A 23,248-nucleotide genomic window follows, 5' to 3' on the forward strand; every position below is an offset into this window, starting at 1 on the left:
GAGGAGTAAAAGTGAAAAGGCGGATTCCCGTCATAGCCATAATGCCTCTTCCTCAGGCTGCGGCAGACATAGAAAGTTGCAAGATTGTAATTCCAATGTTGATGAAGAGACCTGACAGCAAGTGCCAGACGCAGTAACGCTTCGATAGACCATAGATACGGCCTGGTCAAAACGTAGGCGTACATGGAATAGGTGCCGGTAAGGTTTTCTGTGGCCAGGTCCGATGGCTTGCCAGAACTCGCGTCCATTCCGATACTGGTCATCGTATGAAAGCAAGCGAGGGATGGTAAATCTGACGCACTCAGGCCTTGAGCGTCTTTGTCGGCGAGCGTTACGAGAGCAGCGGATTCAGAGGAGCCGATAACTGGAAACAAAGAGGTACTTGGCGCATTCTGGGTGAGGAGGCAAGGGCTTAGAGGGAATCCACAGGTCTTGGGAGAACTCCTCGGCAGTCGATATCCCATAACAAAAACAACTGAGAGGGTTTGGGCCAGAGCCAGAGCCCACGCTGAGAAAATGGGTTCATCGCCGTTCAAGATTAACGGGAGGCGTCGGAGGAGACTGAAGAAGGCCTTCGAGGCTGGATGCCCGAGGGGTTGCGTACGTCGTCCCTGGCGTCGCACATCTGGTCCAGGTCACGGGAAGGGGAGCGTTGGTCGCGGATACGAGAGCTGTACTGGCTGCCCTGAAGGTCGAGTTGGGGGTTGCCTGGGCCAGCGGATTCGTGGCGGAACTTGCAGTGGTTGAGGAACACAGCGAAGCCGGATCCGAGCGACATTCTGGCGGTTGTGGATGGTTCTTGGAGTGTTTTGCGGAATGCTCGGGGTCAGCGGCGGAGAGTTCAGTGGTAAGGCAGTGGAGGTTGCGAGGGCGGCTGTTTAAACAAGAGAGGACGGAGGGATTCATCACAGCGGACCTTCTGCTTGTGGCACCAGTTGCAGGCGCGAGAGAGGCGCTTACGTTGAGGGGGGCGGAATTGGCGCGCCTCCCATTGGCTGCGCCGTGGACCCCTTGTCTCCCAGGCCCACGCGTGAGCTCTCGTGAGTCAAGGCAGCAGTGACGTCTCCCGTCGCGTACCGCGCATGCCGCGCTGTCCTCTTATCCAATGCCGCCCAGCAAGTGGAGGTGATCGCCTATGGCCTCAGAACACGTGCACGGCCAGCGGCTGCACTCTCTGCGGGGTAGGGGCCCAACAAATTCATCAGCTGAAAGCGCCACAGCATTACTACTGCTCTCTATTCGCTGAGTATGTCGGCGGCAACAGATCCTTTCAATACGGCGCCCGGCAGATGGACGTGACGATCGAAAGGTCGAGCCATGGAAGACTCCCGGACGTTGATGCACTAGCGTCGGCCACTACTTCCAGGCACGCCTCTAGCGGTTGCTACCAGTTTTCCCTTCCAATCCCAACGATCCTTTGGACTTCTTTCACTGAAAAGAAACCACGACAGTCTCATTCTTTTTCACCGGTGTAGGCAGTCACTTGATCTTGTCATTCACTCTCGTTCCTACTCGCTGCCGTGGCATTGCTATGCGCTCTCTTCCAATGGTGCAGCAGCCAACCATGGACTTTGTTGGGTTTTTGTTTGCCAGAATTGTTCATGGTTTGACCGATGGAGCCAAGAAAATCAGTCCGCTTTCTTTGTCTCACCGTCCAGCACATGCGCTCACAGAGTCATAAATTTCCGGTTATTCCCCTCCATAAGGACTGAGATGACATGTGCAACAGTGCACCAACGAGACAGAATAAGTTACTTTAGATGACGATTCACAGTAGCCACATCCTCGCCAGTAGGTAACATGCGTTACAGTCCAGCATCAAGACAAAAGCTGGCCATTTCCAGTCCTTGCTGCTTTCTTGTATGTACGTCGATCTTTCCCTTTATGCCCTTTCTGATTCACGCCCTGGTGGATTCTTGCTTCCCGAGTGTGGTGTCATCAGAAAAGCCCTGAAATTGTTGAGAGCTGTAGGTGAGACTTTGCGGAGCTTAACGCCTCCTGGATTTACCGAAGGATCGCGAGGTCCCGGATACACTTTACCTCCGTTGCGTTGTCAAAAGTAGAGTAGGTCAAAGAAAGTGGAAAGAAGGGAGGATAGACCTCGCTCTTCACACAGTCAGCGTTATAGCTCGCAGGAGATAAGTGAAGCTGACGACATGTGGAGGACGTCGATTGATTACATAATGTGCGTCTGAGATGCTCGAGATGGCCGCTGTTGCTTGGCCACAACTTGATTTAGGGATCCCGGAAATGTTCTCGGCAATGTCTTCTCTAACTATCGATTTGACTGACGGACAGCATTTTAGAATCTGGGGAGAATAAATCCGAGCTGCAATCAATAGCAGAAAACTCTCATCCTCCGGTCTTGGCCAGTGTCGATGAACTGACCTGACGGCTTGCACAATGTACATGATTCCATGTCCACACTCGGCTCTTATCCTCGAAGGTCTTAATTTTTCCTCAGGCGGGACTGAAGATGCATTTATCCCTGATGATGTCGAAGTCGCTCACTCGACCCCGTAGCAGCAGCTCCAAGAGCGTGTATATATCCCGTGTAGGCCTCATCCCTAAGTGGCCAGTAAGACTAAGGAGAAGCAACACAGCCACTGTCGGCGACAGAAACAACATGACGAGATACTCGCAAAAGTAGGCGACACGGACTTCTCCAGCTTGACCGAAACTTGCGAACCCGAGCGAGTTTACGCGACAAGCCCGATCAGCGACGCGGTGAGAGCGATGCACAAGGCTCTTTACAAAGTCGAGCAAAGAGGACCATCACGAAAAAAAAAAAAAGCACAATACATCGAACACGGTTTTGACAAAGGAGCACGACAGGACGAGCGAAGCAAAAAGGGAAAGAAGCCGAGAGTGAAGAAGTCCAAAGAAGCGGGCGAGACAGGAATCCGCACAGGCCGCACCATATCGATCCCATTTGGGGCCAAGCCGCGGACGATCCCGCCAGTGTGGCAACGTCTCGAAGGATGCGTCGAAGGAGCATGTGAGTTTTCCCGAAGCCGACGATGATGTCGATGATTGCACAAAGCGACGGATCATGCGAGCGGGAAGCGAGCGAAGCGCGCGGGCAACGGGCGGACGGACCGCTTCGGGCCACCGTTGTGTTTCCTGTTCCATCACGGTCCCCACTCACGACGCGTTCTTTGCGTATGTAACGTTGTTCCCTCTTTTCTTTTCTTTTCTTCTTCCTGTCGATCCAGATCTCGCTTTGCGAGTGTCAAAGCCTAAGCGAATGGCGATGGCTGCGCGAAATAAGAAGTTGATCTGATCACCACGTCCGCCCCCTTGCCTCCTCCCTTTTTCCTGTTCGTGTATCACTAAACACCGAGCGGCCGAGGTACGAGGAGATCGAGATATCGAAGATGTAGGTAATAGGGGAGGGGGAGAGAGTCTGCGCAAACCTTGCGCCGGCGATTAGCGTGAAGTCGCTGATCATTTTACGCGTGAAACACCCCCGTTCGGCAAAGATTCGAGCGGAAAAGTGGATGATGATTGTCGCATGAGACCCAGAGGACAGGCGTGTCGTTCGGTCGTTCGTTCGTTGAGCGTCACCGGCGCAGTGTTTTGTGGGTGGTGTGTCGTAAAGGCAACCAGCCCTGTTTCATGCATCGCATTTGAGTCCTTTTTCCCTTTTTCTCTCTCTCTCGGCTTGTGGTTTCGGCTCGGCCTATAGCAGGCGATGCGTTATAGGTAGATCTCTTTACACAGTAACCATAGGACAAAAACAAGATGGTTCGATACAAGGCGTGGGCGATGTGGAGAGACTGTCAAGCGGTGAAACAGGGCGCCATTGGGCTACTACCGACTAAGTAATTGAGTTCATGCGCGGCCTGGGCACGGAAGCTTATTCTATGTAGTAAGGGGGAACCTTCGAGCCATCTGCCTCCTGAGAGCAAGTTTGTAGAATGAAAAAGTCTATTTGTTTAATATTAACACAGCGAACGAAAAGAAGGGACCTACGTCATGGTATCTTGCTCGGAAAATGGAGATGAAGAACTGCAAAGAAAGAAAAGAGGAGTCATGAGGGTTGCCACTGTAAGAAAACAACGCGCCCAGAATATGCCCGTGGTTTTTGCCAGTTCGTGTAAAATAATCGCAGCGCCGATAAACCTCCCATATGCATGCATTTTTTTTTGTTTTGGTTTTGCGTTGCTCCGCCCGCTTCGTTTAATCCCTGGAAATTTGCACCTGGCTGTGAACCATGATGCCGGCGCCCTGCCTGTCCTCCAGGATCTGCTTCTGGCTGTCGCTGTCGCTACGCAGACTGCCGCTCCGGGCCATGCCGGCGCGGATCTCGGTTTCATGGGCCTGCGGCGCGTACTTGTCGCTGTCGTTAGTCGAGGCACCGGCCAGGCCCTCCTCGAGCTCGTACTGCGAGTCGAACTTGTCGTAGGTGCGGCGCGCGTTGCTGGGGAAGTTTCCTCCTTTCGACGAGGCCCCGCCGTACTTCATGGGCGTCGAGCCGTCGTCGCTGGAGCCCAGGTGCAGCACCTTGCGGAACAGCGGGCGCAGCGTGCCAACGCAGCCGACAATGACACCAATGCCGTTCTCGGCGTAGCCCCAGAGCAGGATGTCGGAGATGGCATCTGCATGGCCCAGGTCAGCGCTGCTCGAAGGGGGAGACAAAAAAAGGGGGAAGCCTACAAAGATAGTCGTTGGAGTTCTGCAGGTTGACCGTGTACTTGAGGCGAATGCAGGCCGAGAGGGAGGCGCTGATCGGCGCCGTCAGCAGCGAAGACGCAATGGACGCAATGTCCAAGATGGCGACTTACAAGATGCCCAGGCTCAAAATGCATCCGACGGAGATCTTGGCGTTGCGGTTAAGCTTTACGTTCCATAGTAGCGGAATAGGCCTGCCGCGGTAAGTATGACTCGTTAGCCGTGCCCATGAGTCGCAAAGGATGCAACCGCAATCTTTAAAGAGACGTACATGGCCGCGCAGAACCAATCCGTCGCAATGTTGACCGCAGTCGTGGCGTAGTAGATGTCCGTCAGGATGATGGCGTCGTTGCACTTTCCCTCCTGCTGCGTGTTCCACGCGTACCTGTTCGAGCGTCAGCGCCGCAACCCCGCAGCCCAAGAGCACCGAAACCTACGAGACGGGCTGGCACTGGAAGATGATGTAGAGCGCCGCGATGAGGTTCATGGTGGTGAACAAGGCGGCCACCACATACTGGCTGTACACGTAGAACTTCCTCCCCGCCGCAATGCGGATCAGCTGGAACGCAATGCTAAGCTTGATCGGGATGATGGCAACGCAGTAAAAGACCTCGAACAAGAAGAACCACTACGACCGTAAGCGAGTGCACCGCCGTGCAGCTTGGAGTCGGCGCCCTTACCTTGAGGCCAATCTCCTGGTACTTTGCAAGCGCAGGGTCTTGGAATCTTTCCACGTGCACTCCGACACCATTGAAGGACGCCAGAATGCAGGCGGCCGAAAGCACGGCGAAAGGCGGCTGGCAAAGTTAGCGTCGGGCGCGGCGCAGAAGTGGGGGAGCTAAGTGTACTATAGCCGCGGTCATGCACCAGTCGTCGATGCCCCAAGCCGCCACCTTTAACCTCGTGTACACTCGCAGGGCATAGATGGTAGTGGCGAGAATGGCAATGCTGATGACGGAGGCGGCCACATGGGCCGAATTATCCAGGAACAAGGTCATGATGGAGAGAAGAGGAGGTGGTCGCCGACGGACCACCGAGAGCTTGTCGTCTGAGGGATTCACAGAAGGCGGGTTTGGTGGCGGGTCGACGGATCCAGAGCTGGGGAACAGGGAGCCGGTGGGTTTAAGCAGTTCCAGGCGAGACGGAGGGGAGGGCGGGCTGTCAGAGATGGGTGGGAACGAGCCCTGGAAGTATGAAAGACCTGGGGGTGGGCCTCGAGCTGCGCCCGTAGCGAGCGGGAGAAGGCAATGCCTGGTGGCCAAGACCAGGGCTGGGACGCTCAGACTTGTATACAGGGCCAGGGCCCGGGAGCGCTACTGTCGGTGAGGTCCTGATCCCTCAAGCAGCGGCAGAATGGGGAAATGCTCAGCGGCAGCATCTGGCGAGGGCGCAGAGGTAGCGTCATCAGGGCGACGCGGGATCTAGACGCAGTCGTGTCAAAAGGCCGGAGCAGAGGGCGAAGCGGCTCGGCCGTGGGACCCGTCTGTCTCTCTGGCTACCCTCTGCGCTGGACGGATCTTGGCGTGGAGGAAGGCCGACATGAAATTGGGGGATCTCGCCCTGCGCATAGTGGCGTGGGCACAAGCAGGCGGGTCCCGGCGGCAGGTGGATTCGTAAGAGGGTCTGTAACGACACCGGTAGGGCAAGGTGCTGCGTGCACACCCTGTCTGCCGGCAGCCTGCGATCACCGCTGGCGCCCTGGCGCTTTCGGGCAATCCCAGGGCGATCTTTCGGCTTGAGTGACCGCGACACCCCGGCGAGGCAGGACGATGGCCGTGTGCCGAGGCCAAGGCTGGCCCAGTGTGGCCGGACATTGCAAGAGCATGCGGTGGGGGAGCAGCGAGCCAGGAACAGAGGCCTCCTGAGAGCGAGAGGGGAACCTCGACCCTCGAACCAGGCGCGCGGGAAGCTGCCGCCTGCCGACTACTGCGTAGCTGCGCCGGGGGGCAATGTCCCGACGGGCGCCACTGGGTTTCGCAGCGTCCACACAGTCTCTTTGTAGAGGAGGCGCTCGGTCCGAAAACGGTCAGCCCAGGGCGTAGCCGAGAGAACGAGCCAATTGGCCTCGATGCTGTCAGCCAGACTTGTGGAACCTGGGCTGGCCCGTATGGTGGCTTCGAGGCCGGTACGGAGGCCATGCGGATGGCGGCGTGGTGCTGTGCCTGTCTCGACATGAGATTCCCAAGGCCGCGCACCAGCAGCAGTGCCCAGCGGTCCGGCCGATGCAGAGAGTAGGTAGTAGGCCAGGGTGTGATCGGCGCTCCCGCGCCCCCTAGGCATGATGCGGCAGACCAAAGGCCAGCGTCACAGGTGTGGGGCGGGAGCGACCCGAGAATGGGCGCCGTCTTGTCACTTTCCCCTCTGCGGCGCAGCGCTGCCTAGGCGCCGGTAACTTGCGGAGGAAGGAAAACGGGCCTTTTGTGTGGAATTATGCTGCCATGTGCCATGTGCCATCTGCCATGTCGGGGATTCCCATCACTGCGGCGCTGCGGCACGGCGGGAGTGACGAACCAGCGGCCTAGACGACGGCGGCCTGCAGTAGATGGGCAGACGGGCAGCTCTCATCCTTCCAGCGCGGGATCCGGGCGGCGCTGCGGGAGACGGGGCGGCTGGCTGCAGAGATGGCGAAGTCGAGGTCGAGGTCGAGGTCTTTGTCGTTGTGAAAAACAGGCTGGCGCCACAAGCGAGCCCGCGCCGCATCTCGCTCGCCCGCTCGTCGGAAATAAACGTCGATCGCGGCGCACGTCCGGCGCGAGCCCATCATCGTCGTCACCTTCCCTAGTAAGCTGCCGACTATCCGCACCCGCACCGTCCGAAGCCATCACCAGTGCTGGGAACCATCTTCCACCAGGCCCGCTCTTAGAGTGCCATCGTTGTTGCATTGCGCGGCGGGGCTGGTGGCTAGTGTACCATGTGAGACATGCAACGCTCCCAATCCCCTCTCCTCTCCGGCCCGTCAGCCCTGCGCCGCACGCTCTGTCGAAGAAGCAAAACACCACGAGATTCCCGGTGCCGCAGCGCGCCGCTTGGGTGGACCGAAGACCTCTCCACACCGAGTAAAGACGCCGTCTCGCTCAGAGCTCGAAAATCCGGCGCACGCAACCGCATCCCCGACTCCACTGATGCGTCGGCTGATGGCTACACCGACTGTGCGAGTCCGGAGCACGGCAGCCGCGGTATCGGGAAGCCAAGAGCCATGTTGCAAGGGCCTTCAAATTTTCTCTGCCGCTGAGCGAGGACCCGCCTTGCTGGCGCGAAGCCCTGGGAACACATCTGTCCATCCCATCGCCCATCCCATCGCCCATCCCGAGTGATCGGTGCCTTGGCCTGCTGTTTGCTGCCTTCAAGCTCGCCAAGCTTCCCGTCCAAGCCCAACCATCCTCGCCGTCTTCATGTAAAACCACTCATCTCTGCCTATACCAGCATCAGCACCCTGGGAAACTGTAACCGCTGCCCGTGGAGACACTTGGCTGCGCTATGGTCTATAGTCGACTTGACACCCACCCATGCACTATCTCGGTACCGCGACAGTCCAAGCCAACGTCCTGCCAAAGACCGTCCGAAGGTCCAGGCTCGATCAACGGGAGCACTAGCCATGGAGGCCTCCATCTCGCTACACAGCCACTACCAGGTCTGATGGAGGTGCATCGCGTAAGCGGACGCAATACTCTTTACGTCGCTTATTGCGAGATGCTTCCTCCTGATCACCGTGCCTGAACGAAAGGACCAATTGCGGAGAGGACGTTGGCCATCGGGACTACATGTGGGGCCGATGTACGTGGTCAAGGTGCGCTCTGTGTATTGTAGAAACACATCCACATCCAGTCGAAAACATCCCCAGCCATCCCCCACGCCGGATCGTTGGCTCTTCTTGACTTTCGTGATCGAAACGATTTCCGCGGAAGGTGATACTTGCAAGTGATCAGGCCGCTAGCGGCTCTAAACATGAGTGGTCAATCCTCGCATACCGTCAGGATACATTCAGGCCCCCATCCCTGAGTCTCAGCAGGACTTTCAATAAAAGCACCTTCCCCAAGGCCACCATATCGATGCCCAGCCATGCTGACCGTTGCTCAGTAGCTCTTCCCCCCATTAGTGCGGTCCGTCGGATCTTCGGGCATATCAACACCTCGTTACGTCCGGCGCTACCCGATCTAGGTCTGACCCTGACTTTCCTACCTCGATGCAAACAAAAAGTGGCATGACCCCACGCCCGCCGCTCACCTTCTGTTCACTCATCGTGTTGGAATCTCGACATTGCTCACCATCCCAAGGGGATCCTTCGCCCGAGTTGCCCAACGCCCCTCAAGTCCGACAATATCAGCCGACGCAAAATAAAGTGGCAGCGATAAGCTAGCGAAGCCGTACCGTTCCAATCCCTACTCTGTCTCTTGGCTCTCATACGACACAAAGCCATGTCCGGTGCTTGTTCGGGAGCAAAGCGGTCTCTGCGTGGACAAGCGATAAACCGATCAGCGAGACACGGGCGCCTGACAGAGGAGAGAGAAACCGTCGCACGCGCGAAAACACGGCCCTGATGGCGCCGCAACGGCCCTTCATCTTGCTCTTACCTCTTCCGTGCCGTTCTTCTTCCTGCGTTGCAGCGCCTCACTGGTATCAAGCCGTGCTTGATATGGAGAACGCCTTTCCTTTTCTCGTTTCTGGGTCCAACTCTAACACATCATCACCATCATCATCATCATCATCATCATTAAGACGTATGGCTAAGCCAGCATGTTGTTTCGATCATAAACAAAGCCCACCTCCCGTGATGCGTGTTAATCTCATACACTTTCCACATGAAGTAGCTTAAACCGCATTACCCCCACCCCCGGAAAAGAAAGAAAGAAAAAAAAGGACTTAATCTTTCTTCCTCAAACCAAAAACAATCAAACGAACAAACCCCACAGACATTATATACACACACACACACATATATATATACATAAGCACGCACACCAGCTAACCTAACTCCATGGCCTGATGCGCTCTCTCTCTCCCCCTCTCTCCCTCTTTTCCTTTCTCACCCCCTTCCCTGTAAGGAAAAACGTCGGGCTGCCGCATCAGCCAAAAAAAAAAAAGAAGAAGGGGAGAAAAAAAAGGTGCCTCATCATCATGAATAAAGGTTGGCAAAAAAAATAAATCATGTGTGTGCATACATGTCCGCACTAACCAGACAGACGCGCCATCGCGGTTGAACTGCTAAATATCTCAACAACAAAACCTTCTCCAAGAGAAGAAGAAGGAACCAATTAACCACCTGCCAATAGCAGCAGCAGCAGCAGGAGCAGCAGGAACACCGTCTTTCATATCAACCTCTCAAGAAACTGGCTGGGGCTTTTCCCGTGTCGTTAACAAAGAGGTCTGACTATTCTTGAAAAGAAGACCAAGAGGAGAGAAGAAGGAGGAAGAAAAAAAAAGGAAATCAACGCCATGTCCCAATGCCTCGACGGGGAAGAAAGGGGGTGATCTACAAGCTTCCAAAAAGAACACACCAAAAAAAAAAAGAAAAAGGAAAGACCCGCATCCCTCCACGGCCGGCACCACCACCAAAAGTACTACCACCAACACGCTCTTCTTCCCACCGTTTCTCTCTCTCTGTCTCTTCTCAAAACCCAAACGAATCCAACAAACTATTAGCATCCGGCTCATGGAACTGCGTCGGCGGCGGCGGCGGCGGCTTCTTCTTCTCCTTCTCCTTCTCCTTCTCCTTCTCCTTCTCGTTCGCCGCCGCATCCCCACCACCACTCCCATTGACCCCATTCCTCTTCTCCCCTTCACCTCCCTCATCCTCATCATCCTCATCCTCATCCTCGTCCTCCTCCACAACAGCCGTCCCCCCACCACTAACCCCATCAACAAAAAACCCATCCAGCGCCGACCGCATCGGCGTGGGCGTCGGCGGCAAGTCCGCCACGACCAGACTGCTCCGCCGACGCAGCAACTTCCTCGGATCGATGTCGTACGTCGCGACCGGGCTAGGCGGGCCCGACGGGAGGGCGAAACCCCCACCCCCTGCACTGCCATTATTGACCACCGACGAATGCATCGTCGCGGGGATCCCCATCGCCGGCAAGGGCGGCACGACGGGCTGCGCCTGCAAAAACTCCCACCCGCGGACGAGATCCAGCGCCAGGACGTCGCAGCCCATGCGCTCGTACAGGCGGGCGGTGTGGATCAGAAACTCCCACTCGGCGCGGGGCGCGACGGCGAGGGCGCCGCGCAGCGTCTGCAGCGAGCGGTCGCGCAGCTGGCGGTACAGGGCGACGAGGGCGGGGTCGTCGGTGAGGAAGAGGCGCGACTGCAGGCTGGGGGAGTCCGAGTCCAGGGGCGAGAGCAGTGTGGACAGCGGCGTCACGAGGGCGCGGACGGCCACGTCGCGCTTGCCGAGGTGCCAGAAGGCCCAGGTCGCGAGCCAGCGGTTGTTCTCCATGACGGCGCGGGGGAGGACGCGCTCGGTGAGGAACTTGCGGAGGACGGGCCCGTCGTCGCCTTCGTAGACGCGCGCGACGGCGATGGCGAGCTGCGTGTCGTTCATTTGGTTGGAGAGGACTGCCACGGCGTCTTGGAGGTGGTCGGCGAGGAGGAAGAAGGCGGCGGCGTATTCGAAGCGGCGTTTGCCCATCAGCGCGTATGCGTTTTTGAGCGCTGCCGTCCTCCAGCGGGCTTCGCTGAAGTTGTTCTGGAGCAGGCGGTGGGTCGAAGGTTGCTCGCGGCTCCATGTGGCCATGCGCCACAGGCCGACGAGGACCGCCTTCTTGCGCAGCGCGAGGTAGTACAAGCTGCAGTCAGTTGGGTTCTTTTCTTCCGACTTGGTGTACTCGTTGCGGGCTATCACTTCGAATTGAGCGCGCTGTGGCACTTGGTGTCAGCATCTTGCTTGCTTCTGTGAGCAGCAGTTCATCACTCACCACAGCGTTGATGTCGGTCATCCACATGAAAATGCCCGCCTCCTTTGCCTGTTTCCACAACATTCGTCCCTGGAAATGCCTGCTCACTAGATCCAACAGAATGTCCTGGCTGCCGCTGTGAAATGCCCAGGTGATCTCGCGCCAAGACAAGTGAGACTTGTCATCACTGCGCTGGCCACCCTTGTCGCGGAGATAGTGTTGCCTGAAGAAGAGCAAGAAACGACAGGCGTTGTCATCGACGCTTCTCCGGTGCTTCTCGACCGTGCCGACACACTCGACAATGTCTGCGAGGTGGAATTGCTCACGGTTGGACAGCTGTGGTACCGACTTTTTCTGGAGAAGCTCGTTCAAGCTCACAGCGACTTGCTCTGTCACGCTGGCGGGCTCGTCGTCCTCCTCGGTGAAGTCTGCGTACGATGACTGCAGCTCCTTTCGAGCAGAACCGTTCATAGTGGCCTGTGACTCCGTTAGCCGCTTGATCCGTAAACCTCTTTTGTCAGCACTTACCCCTTGATCCTCAAAGAAATCCTCAGGCGACAATCCGAGCATGGTGTCGAAAGGATCGCCTTCCGTGTAGAACTTGAGTACCTTGAAGAGGTTGATGAGGATGCGCTGCACGAGCGGCAGTTTCCCAAGAAGCACGCACTGAGCGAGCATCTGTGGATGGTAGACGGGCAGTGGACCATTGAGTCTGCTCACAAGAGTGAACAGATCCACCGCCTTCTTCCGGTGAGCTTCTCTGTGTTCAACGAGGCGCAGATCCGGAAGGACGCCATCATCGACCTCGACATGCTCGTCTTGGACAAAAAGCTGGTTTCCAGCACCGATGACCAGATTTCCACTGCCAAGCCAGACCGAATCGCCAATCGGATGCGGCGTGACCTCTCGAATGCGAACTTCTCGAATCGCCGCCCAAGATGGTCCGTGGTCGAGGTAGTTGTAGCGCAGCTGTGCGTAGATGACTACTCTGTGAGGAAAGCCGACGGCGAGGATGGACTGGTTATCCGGCGAGGAAGACCAATCGATGTCCTGGATGATGTCATGAGACTCGAAGCGCTCTTCGTGCTCCAACTGCGCGCTTCGCGTGCCCCAGATGGTGAGACCGGTCTTTTCTGCATCGACCAGCGCTGCTTTGCGGATCGATGTGCCACTGCACAGCGTCGGGTTCTCTACGCCAGTGCTTACGGTTGAGGTGAGCAGCCATTCAATCTTCTTTCGGTCTCCGCTCACTCTGGCAGTCCAGGACTTGATGACGCCAGAGGTGGTGTACGAGATTGCGACATCACGAGCGAACGTGTCCAAAAAGCCTGAGATGACAGCCCGCGTTCCAGCAGGATCGACGGGGATGACGTAGGCAAGATCTCCGCCATCGCCCAGGTCAAACCTGCACATTTCCGTGATGGAAATCTTGCCTTCGATGTTGATGGAAGACTGGCGGCGATGTAGGTGCAGGCGGGGATTCACAGGCGTCGCTTTAGGTGGTATCCTCACCTCCCAGCCAATTCCCTTCATGTCGGACGAGATGGTGGCGAGATGAACGCATCCAGTATCGGTCTCGACTTCGGGGATGAGGAGCAGGCAGAGCGGCTTGCCCTGCAGCTGGTACTCGCAGCGGGCCACCTCTTTCGCTGCTGGCGTGCGCGCGTCCCATAGCGAAATGCTTTCGTGGTGCAAGAACACGACAAAATCGCCCTCGGCAAGCAAGGCGGTCCGATGGATGTGTTCGTCGACCTGAACGGTGCTGTGCCGAGCGAGCACAGGGCCGGAATGCTTCGAGTTCTCCTGCCTCCACACAACGCCCGCGTTCTTGTCGGTCCGGGAAATCAAGGCACGTCCGCTCGCTGTGCGCACTACCTTTTTGATGGGTGCAGTATGTCCGGTCAAGATGGTTTCGCGCTCCAATCTCGTCAACTTGATGGGCGAAGGGTCGAACAACAGATCGATCTTGCCCTCCATCCACTCTATCCTTCCATCGAAGTGGTGCATGAGCAGGGTGAAGGAGCTGCCGTGAGCGTCGCCGCAGAAGGCATGGAATTGAACATTGTCCTCAGCCGGCAAGGCGTCCTTTGCAAAATGCAGCCGGAGCCCCTCGACGTGGGCGATGTTGAAGATGTTGCTCGACTTCTTGACCTTTGTGTCGACGCTCTCCAAGCCCCAGGCCGACATGTTGCCCTTGTCGTCCAGCACGACGCAGACCTCGGGGGTGCGGTTCGCGACCTCGATCAAGTGCTGCAGCGCATGGCTCTCCTCCGGGGTGCCGCCGCCGTCGGCCGCCTGCTGCACGGCGCGCTCAGTCGCAACGGCGAAGTCGGCACTGTCGATGAAGAAAGTGTAGCGGCGGCCGGAGCGTGTGGCAGGGTCGAGAGCGCGCGGCTTGATGGACTCGTGCAGGTCGACCTCGGCCCACAGCTGGAAGATCTCGGGCCCGCGGTGCTCGCCGCCCACCCACACGCGCACCTTGTTGTCGGCGCAGATGGTGTATAGCACGTTCTCGATCAGCTGCTCGCGGTGGCGCGGGCGGCGCCAGTGCAGGCCGGTGACAGTGGTCGGGTGTGGCAGGTAGGCCACGTCGAAGCGCTCCTCGACGCTGCCGAAGCTGAGGCGGTGCCATATCTTGACGAGCCGGTCGTAGGTCGAGGTGGTGGCGATGAAGGTGGCATCGTAGGAGAATTGGGCGAACTTTGCGGGAGAGGCAAGCGGCGCGGTGAAGAGGCGTTCGGACTCGTGATTGTGTGTGGAGAACAGGGTCAGGGCCGCACTCCCAACCAGCAGCTCCTCGGCGATGCCCCAGGACAGGGTGCGGATGTGGTCGTGGGGGTCGGCGAGGGTCAATGTGTGTTGTTGTGTCCACTGCGAAGGTCCATTGTCAGAGTCGGGCGGGGCAGGGCGCTCGCAGGGCGACGCACCTTGGGCTGGCCAATGTCCAGGCCGTGCGGCTTGTAGACGTAGACGGCCGTCTTGGAGGCGGCGGCGATCTTGCCCGACGACTCGTCCAGCACCACGGCCACCAAGTTCCCTTCATCTTCGGTGTAGGTCGTCTGGACGATGTGGCGCGGGCCGTCGAGGATCACGAGGGCATTGCCCGAGATGTAGGCCTGCAGCAACGACGTCAGCCGGGGGGCATTGGCGGGGGGCGGGGGGCGTCTTGCGCACGATCAGCTGCCTTCCCTCCGAGAGCCCGGTGGTCACAGCAGCGAGCTCTGCGTTGGGACGGCCGGGGAGGATGGCGCGCATGGAACGGGATGCTGGAGCTGCGAGCTCTACAGCCGGGTCGTCATGGTCCGGAGGCGGGCGGTGGGCGGAGGCGCTGGTGGTCCGGGCAGAGCTGGGGGTTTGGGGCGGGGCGGGCGGTGCTCAGGCGTGGGTGCTGTCTCGAGAGCACCAGATGGAGTTTTTGGTGCTTGGCCAGCTGTCATGGGGTGACGGCCAAACAGGCCCGTGCGATGACGACACCCCGGCCATGCAGTGCTCGCTCGGGGCATCCCACACCTCCGCAGTCCTCCGCATTCATCTGGGAGCGATAATCTTGCATTCCTAGCGCTGCTCTCACCCGCTCTGCAGCCAATCGGTGGGGCTGCCAGACCACCCCCCACCGCTTCTGACCGTTTTTTGCATCGAGCTCTATCTGAAGTCGCACGCATGCGCATGCTTTACTCGAGCTTCCACGCCTGCTTCCGCTTGCCGTCCGCCGCGCCCTCGACCTCCCACTCCACTTCGATGGCCAAGTCGCGCGTGTTCTTGCCCGCCTTCTTGTACGTCACACTGCCTGCGATTTTCTGCCCCTTCTTCAGCTCCGCTTCCTTGCCGGTGCGCTCGACGAGCAGCAGCCCGGATTCCCAGTGCGTGGGCTTGCCGCCGGGGCCCGTCGTGAAGGCGTTTCCTGGGCCCTTCCATGTCTCGGCCCGCGCGTCCGCTGGAAGCACGGCGTCGCGGGACGGCAGGAAGAAGGTGTCGAACCAGATGCACCAGCCGTCCAGCGCGCTGGCATCCTTGTCCACCTCGACCGAGAAGGTCTTGACAAACTCCAGCTCTTCGGTCGTGATGGTGTGCAGAGGGAGCTGCAAGAACTGGGCCGATTGAGAGACTGCAGAGGGAAAGATCAGTGAGCAGACGAATTCGCTCGACCCGGGCATTTCTAGACTCACCAAGCTTGTCCGTCTTCAGGCTCCTGACCCTGACGTCGTCGCGGATCTTCTCCATCATTGCGCTCATGTCGAAGCCGTACACATCGTGCCAGAAGTCGATGCTGTCGGCGATGAAGTCGTCGTCGGAGAAAGGCGCCATGTGCAGCGTGCAGTGACTCGGGACCATCAGCCCGTCGGGCTTCAGGTAGCGGTCCCGGGCCCACATGACGCTGTCGAACATGGCTTCGAAGAGCAGGCAGTAGCCCATCCATTCCGAGATGATGATGTCCACCTTGTCGACGGGGAGCGTGACCTCCTCGATCTTGCCGCGCAGGCAGGTGATCTTGTCGGTGGAGAAGCCGTTGGCGTGGCAGTTGACCACGGCCTTCTCGATCATCTCGCTGTTGTCCACGGCGATGACGTGGGCAGCGCCGGCCTTTGCGCAGAACATGGACAGGATGCCCGTGCCGCAGCCCACGTCCAGCACCGTCTTTCCGGCGAAGATGTGCTTGTTGTCGTACACAAAGTCCCTGTACGCATCAGTGCGGATGGTGTCCTTGAGCATCGTCTCGTGGATGTCTGATGGGAATTAACAGCCGGCTCGAATCAGGCACCCGAACAGCTTACCGTTGTACGAGTAGGAATCGAAGTATCCGGTATCGATGCCCCACTTGCCCTCGGGAGCCTTTGTCGATCCGGAGGGGCCCGCTTCGGCCGCCTTCGAGTCTTTGTCGTTCCAGCGCTCTTCGAGTGTTCTAGAGACGGTTTCTCTGTATTCGCTGAACTGGCTCGCCAATTGCTGGAGCTGCTCCTCGAGCTCCTTCACTCTCCGTCCCTCTTCAGACAGCGATTCTTCCTCGGTCTCATCCGACAGCTCATCCAGAGAAAAGAGCACGGCATCGTCCTCGAGCACAGGCTGCAGGTACTTGTCGTCGGCGAATGCCGATGCGTCAGACACGGCGGGGTTCTTGTTTCCGGCTTTGACTTCGCTACGAATGTAGTTCACCAGCTTGATGCTCGAGAAGAAGTCAAGGCCTTTGGCAGCGGTTAGTACCACCAAAAGATAGTTTACGCGATGTGGATGGAGCTTCCAGCACCGACAAGTCAGGGAGGACAGGTTGGATCGGATGGTATGTAGGCACGTGACCTTGAACGAGAGCACGGAGATAGAGGAGTGGAGCCGTAGGAAGGCGTGAAGAGAAGGAAAAGTACACACCCAGCTTTTTCTGAATGCCAACGAAATCGAAGCTGTACCTTTTCTTGCAATCCTCGATCATCTGCTTGACATCCGGAAAGACTTGGTCGTCGAACAGGCTGACGACGCGGATCTCCTCGACATCGGGCTCGGCATCCTCCCAGTCCTCCTCGCCGCGCATGTCCAACGGGTCCGAGGCCGTGTCCGAGGAGGCTGACGAGTGCGACATGTTTTTTTTGAATTTCTGATCCGAAGGCAATTCGGGGCGGGGGAAACAGGGCAAGGGCGCGGCGTGGCACCAAGAAAAGAAAATACGCACCTGCAGGCCTTGCAAGCGAAAATCGCCCCGCGGTCCGTGCACGATTGCTACCCAAGTCCTCACGTCCTCTCACTTCACCTCGTTCTTCAATTTCATCCATCTGTCTAGCTCCCAGCCATCGCTATTTGCCACGCACCTCTGAAGATGCAATCCCATCCGTCAAGCTATTTTCTCTCCGTTCCTCCCACCCGTCCACGTATGAAATCAGATTAGACATTACCGCCGCCGCGAAATCAAAGCCATCTCCCTCCATCCATCCATCCATCAATCAATCAAGCAAGCAAGCAAGCAAGCACCAGCCATACCCATCCCGTAATCCGCCCATCGCAAAACCCATTGCCGTTTTCCACGCTTCATCGCCGCAGGCCACCCTTTTTCCCGCCTTCACCCCGCAATCGATCCACCCAATATCCCCAACCCCATCATCCTTTCCCCTCCCCTACCCCCGGATAGCCCTGCCTAACCCACCTCATCAGCGCTCCCTCTCCCTCTCCCTTTCCCCCTCTCCCTCCAATTACTCCTCCAATTTCTCCCCCTTCCTATCCTTCTTCTTGTCCTCCTCCTCCTCCTTCATATCCTCCTCCCAAGCCCTCCTCACCGACCTCGTCACCGCCCCCTCCCTCTCCCGCGCCACCCTCTCCGTGCCCCCCACCCGCACCCCTTCCATCAACCCCTTCCAATACTCGTGCCCGTCCGGCACCGCCCGCCGCCTAATGCCGCGGCACACCTCGCACTGCGCGTAGTGGCTGCGCACCGAGTCGTCTTCGTCGTCGAGGTGCGGGAGCAGCAGGTGCGGCGGCAGGAGCTGCTGTTGCAGGGAGCGAGGCAGGTGGCGAGGGGACGCGGTGCCGGTGCCGGTGCCGGTGGGAGGGGGTGGGAGAGGAAGATGATGGGGGCGGAGATGGGGACGCTGGAGGGCGGCGGGGAAGGACGAGGCCGAGGCCGAGGCCGGGGTCGAGGTGGAAGCCGAGGCTTCGTCGCGGGCGCGGAGCGCCAGGCCCTTTGCGATGAAGAGGTTTTGGAAGTGTTCGGCTTCCGAGGGGCCGAGGTGGTGGTGGGGCGAGCGGCCGGTGGACGGAGGGGTCGGCGGCGGCGTGGAGGCGAAGCTGCCGTCGTCGGCGCCGGTGCTGGATGGGGATTCGATGGGTGGGGGGAAGAGGTCCTGTGCGATGGCGATGTGGTTGCCGTCGATGTCGTAGACGCCGTCGATCTCGTCGCGGTCGCTCATCTTTGTGTCGGCGGCGTTGTCGGCGTCGCCGTTATCCTTCTTCCCCTTCTTCTTGTCTTCGTCGTCCTCCTTGTTCTTCATGTTGTTGTTGCTGCTGCCGGGTGCGGAGCCGTTGGCGTTGGTGGGCATGAAGACGACCTGTGAGGAGCGGGTTTGGTGTCAGCGCAACCCAGGTGGACAGGGAGTGAGGTCCCAGGAAGCTGGGAGAGTGGCAGTCAGGAAGAGGAGGGAGAGGGCTTACCTGGCTGAAGTCCGTGTTCGCTGGGCACTGCGCGAGGTACTCGTCCTGTTCGTCGGCGTAGACGAAGTGCATCTCTGTCGGCCCCGCCGGTGCGCGAACAGGCACCGAGGGCACACTGTCCGGCAGTGGCATGCGGCGCAGGTTAGATCTCAGGCAGGGAAACTGCGGATCGTTCTGGTACTGCTCGTAGGGCGACAAGGGCCAAAAGCCGTCGGATGGCGGCGGGCCCTCACCGTCCAAGGCGGATGTGGTGGACGGGAGCTCGTCGGGCTCGAGGTTGTCTGCGCGGGCGCTGTGGGTCGAGACGGCCTTATCGTCATCACTGTCGTCAAGTACGATCGGGTTCTCCTCCGTGCCGTGGCTTGAATTATAACCGGCCTGAATCAGCCTCGAGAGGCGCGCTGTGACCTGGCGCGCAAAGTCTCGCATCCCCTCAATCTCGCGCTGGCGAGCCTGTTCTTTCCTATCGGCCGAGCCGAGCTGGTTTGACGACATGATTTCCTAGGATGCGCCGGTCAATATGTGAGTGTGGGCGAGGAAAGGTCTGGAGAGTCGATCTTGAGAGAGGGTTGTGTTGTCGATGGAGGCAAGCGGTCAAAGGCCGGCGATAAAAGGTTCGAGCAAGCAAGTGAACGAAGTACGGCCCCGTGCCACATAGCTTTTACAGCATGCGCAGGTACGTCACGCGACTGGCCGCTGCTTCACTTGCGCTTACCGCTACAGTGCATTGCGTGGGCATGCTTAACCACCCTCCGTCCTCCCATTAGCTCCCCCTTCCATGCACCATCACCCACCACAATCACCGCGTGCGCATCATAGGAGTGTACCTCGGCCGACAGTAGACAAACCCAAGGCCATTGAGCTTCAAGTTGCCCGCTCCGAAGCGCAAGCACACGGCAAACCGCTAGCTTCCCGATTCTTCATTGCAGAACAGCGCGCCTTCCCGTCGTTCATCTAACCGGACCTCAGCATCATTGTCACCCCCGACTCCCTTCTCTTCACCACGACCAACCGAGCTCACAAGCACTGCGCTATCGAGCATATCCATGTGCCGCCAGAACATACGGTCAAGAAAAGGGCCCTCCCTACCGCCCACGATGTTGCTTTCCTCTCAGCATAGAGCCTGCCGCAAGCAATTGCCATCGCGAATGCGCATTGCATGGCGAGTCGGCACCAACGCAAACTCTTGAATACGGGACAATCTCTCGGGATGGCTTGAGCGAAGCGGGCATGACTGCGTTGGGCACAGCGGACCGCACCAAACACCTGCTGCCCGCCCCTAACCCCCGGGTTGATACTCGTCACCTTCGTCTCCCGCGAACCACCTCATACTTCCTCTTCCTTCCCCAGTTAGCTCATCAACAACTACAGAGACGATCTTCCACATCAAGCTGCGATCCTCCAGCTTCTTTGTCCTTGTCCAACTATACCTCCGCAAGACCTTGCGAAGGTCGCGCAGCGCTTCGCTACCGCCGCCATCCCGTTCACCAGCGCCTGCTTTTGCCACGGCAGTTCGACGGATAAGCTGGGGGCAACATTTGAAACGCTGTCGAGTTCAAGCGCTGGATATTCCTCCGAGGTTGGCTCGGGCCTCGAGAGGAGGGAAGCCACTGGACCTGTGCGTACGGTTGCGGGCGATGGTTTTGATGCAGACAGGCGGGTCCGAACATGGGTCACACGAGGCTAGATGACTTGCGACGGTTTGCGATGGCCTCAGTCGATCTTGGGAGAACTCGCTCAGTTGTCAAGCAGGAAATCGCTATTACTTCTCGTCAACGGGTTCCTCCAACTGCTCTTGCAAGCCGAGTCGTGACTGGATCCGTCAGAATCCTCTTCGGAGCTCGCAGACTGTCGGCGCTTGCCGCGTCTTCATGGATCTTGGGCTTCAGAGTCAGAATCCGAACTCGACTCTGCTGAAGGGGCCGCTTAGCTCGCTTCCGATGACTTCTTTTTTGTCGTGGTTTGTCAGACTGTAGATTCGACGGATAATCATCTTCTCGATCCCTTTGGCGGAGCTTTGGGAGTCGCTTGGACGTCGTACTTTGGTTACATTCCGCTTTCTGGCTTTCGTGGGTTCGATGCTTACCTCGCCAGGTGCCCTCCGCGAGTCTGGCGTCTGACGGCGGGTGAAGATTCTGCAGGTGGGAACAGCCAGCCTCGACACAAATCACGATGTCGCTATGAGCACATGCGTCAAGGCGACGGAAGTTCTTGCCAGAAATTGGATCCGAATCTAGACCGAAGACCTAATCATCCGCTAGGAAGTCGCAAGCGCTAAAGATTGTAGGATTGTGGGGAATTGACGAAGATCTATCTGGAGCTGGGCGATCTGAAAGAAAGTTGAGGATCCTGCGGAACATTTGAGAGACCATCAGAAGCTACGTTTGAGGCAGCTGGATGAGCTGGGGTTAAGGGTAGTAATGAAGTTTATATATGTATCTGGCACATACTCCTCCATCCGGTCTTTTCAATCGAATGCGCCTGAGTGGGCCCGCACCAGCTCCCATCACTTCCACAAAGGTCTCGACTGCCATTCCATAGAAGTTTACTTAATCTAGCATCGAAGCGGTCACGTATTGTTGCCTTTTTCTAGGATGACAAGTAGGGAGCTGGGTAAAAGGGCATAGGGGAAGAGGTTTGGCGTTGCACTTGTTGTGGCTGACATAAGCACGCGCGAGGGCATACGCTTCCGTGAAGTGCCGAAAAATATGCCGCCGTGAGCTGGCGTCGACTTGATTATGAGCTAGATGAGGCCACCACTAAGAGACGGTTTCCTATCGTAGCAAAGATTCCTACAGGTGCGAAGCGGAAAAGCCAAACCGTCTTCTTCCTTGTCGCTGGACGCGAGAAATGTCTCAGTGACTGGCATTAATCCTGTTTGAGGAATAGGCTTGACCGCCGCGCTCAGTGAAGGTTTAGAGCGAGAGACTAGGTGAACCGAGGAAGGCCTTTGTGGTCCAGACGCGGCAGCTCATAAGACGACTTTTTGGCGCAGTCGGTCTGGCCGCCCGGTCTGGCCAACTGATCGAGTGCATCTATTCTGGCGCTAAAAACACCTACAAACTAGTATTATCACCGTCAAAAAGCCTTGAGGGCGACGCTTCAGGGGTTTGTAGTGGTTTATTGGCATAATTCTCCGAGGTACAGTCTGGGATGGCAACAGTGGTATCCGGTAAAGAGGATAGTTTAAACAAAGGGCACAGCTCTACGTCTGGACGCTTTTGAGACGTGGAATAAACAAAACGGAGTGAACAATGTGCCTATACTGAAAAGCCTTCCGAATAACACCAATGACTCGTGTTTGATTGGACAGACATGCAGCTCAGCAAAAGAGATGGCGTGGTACAGACCCCTCTCTTCTTACTCGCTGTTTGGCAGCTTCTCACTCTGTATGCGAACCCCTTTCTTCTGCCCGGTTGACACTTGTTGCGGACAAAATAAATGAAATATTTCGTCTACTCATTCATACTACTGCTTCTCTTTGCCCAACAGGGCGCGTCTTCACATATTCCGTTATACTCTTATCAAGTCCATACAGGTTGATGTCCGTGACTTGCGACCCACATACGACAAGACTTCCTGGCCCCGGAAACCTAGTCTGTACGGGGATGAGAGGCCGGTTGCGCTTGCTTTGCTACGCACATGCAAGATAATCTACCGAGAGCCTGCAAGTATATGGAAGCAACACCTTCTGTTTCGATAGCGCAGACGACGTGCACGGCTAGCTTGATCGGATAGGATGCCTCAAACACAAAAGACCCGAAATGTTGTTGGAGCTGTTGACAATGCGGGAGTTGGTTGGTATCGATTATTCGACAGACTTGTGCAGCTTCGGTATAGCAGCCGATTGGTCACCGTAGATCAGAAACCGGACGGCTTATCTCGATGAATGGTGATGGTGATAACCGATGAGCCGAAAGATACCAAGGGTATGCAGCGGCAGTACCCGAGGTTTGCAGAACCCAGCACCGAGATACCAACTGCAGCCCCCTGACTCTGTTGCGCAGAAGGTGGCTTGGAGGGTTCCGATTCAGACTAGCAGAAATGCGAACGGCTCGGACACGGTTAGCCTGCTTAGGTTCGTGAAAGAGCTGTTGCAGGGATTCGTGGCCTTGCATCACGTCTGTGCAAGTCTGTGCACTGGAGCAAGGAGCAGAATAACAGCGCAACACGCCGCAGGCTACGATTGTCCTTCGAATTCAATGGAATCAGACTGCGGCACCTAAGCCTTTTGACAAGCTCCAAGCTCGGCGGAATAGAAGTGGAGGCGGAACGTGGCATCAGCAGCGGCGTGATTGGTGTACACAAAAGCGCACGTAGTCCGAGAGCGGGCATTCTCCGCACTTGGCCCCGCACACCAGCAACCCCACAGACCCCTTCCCCAGATCGCCGCCCTGGCACCGCACGGCGGCATTTCTACGGCTGACCGCAGTCAATAATGTCGAACGCTTCACTGGCGTGCTAGCCGTTTATGTGCCGTGCCGTCGGAGGATACAGCTGGTGATGTTTTGTAGCCATGCGCCACGCTGCGTGTAGACAATGCCAATCGTCGGCAT

The 23,248-nt window shown here is 57.6% G+C and overlaps 3 protein-coding genes across 3 annotated transcripts; all 3 read right to left on the reverse strand.

Moving 5' to 3' along the window:
* Positions 1 to 4,182: 4,182 nt before the first annotated feature.
* BKCO1_5000045 (cation-transporting atpase 4 protein) lies at positions 4,183 to 5,672 on the reverse strand (the record flags this gene model as incomplete). Its single annotated transcript, XM_020276638.1, has 7 exons — positions 4,183 to 4,601; positions 4,660 to 4,727; positions 4,788 to 4,868; positions 4,946 to 5,059; positions 5,112 to 5,302; positions 5,355 to 5,471; positions 5,523 to 5,672. The coding sequence occupies 7 exons, from the start codon at positions 5,670 to 5,672 to the stop codon at positions 4,183 to 4,185; spliced, it is 1,140 nt and encodes a 379-aa protein (XP_020127580.1).
* A 4,610-nt stretch (positions 5,673 to 10,282) lies between these two features.
* On the reverse strand, positions 10,283 to 17,133 carry BKCO1_5000046 (wd repeat protein; the record flags this gene model as incomplete). The annotated part of the gene is made up of 9 exons (XM_020276639.1): positions 10,283 to 11,527; positions 11,586 to 12,041; positions 12,093 to 14,435; positions 14,492 to 14,680; positions 14,739 to 14,892; positions 15,240 to 15,669; positions 15,731 to 16,288; positions 16,337 to 16,744; positions 16,926 to 17,133. The coding sequence occupies 9 exons, from the start codon at positions 17,131 to 17,133 to the stop codon at positions 10,283 to 10,285; spliced, it is 5,991 nt and encodes a 1,996-aa protein (XP_020127507.1).
* A 604-nt stretch (positions 17,134 to 17,737) lies between these two features.
* BKCO1_5000047 (cytochrome p450) lies at positions 17,738 to 19,187 on the reverse strand (the record flags this gene model as incomplete). Its single annotated transcript, XM_020276640.1, has 2 exons — positions 17,738 to 18,589; positions 18,693 to 19,187. The coding sequence occupies 2 exons, from the start codon at positions 19,185 to 19,187 to the stop codon at positions 17,738 to 17,740; spliced, it is 1,347 nt and encodes a 448-aa protein (XP_020127508.1).
* Positions 19,188 to 23,248: the final 4,061 nt, after the last annotated feature.

This window comes from Diplodia corticola (assembly GCF_001883845.1).
Source record: "Diplodia corticola strain CBS 112549 chromosome Unknown scaffold50, whole genome shotgun sequence".
In the NCBI taxonomy this organism is placed as follows: domain Eukaryota; kingdom Fungi; phylum Ascomycota; class Dothideomycetes; order Botryosphaeriales; family Botryosphaeriaceae; genus Diplodia; species Diplodia corticola.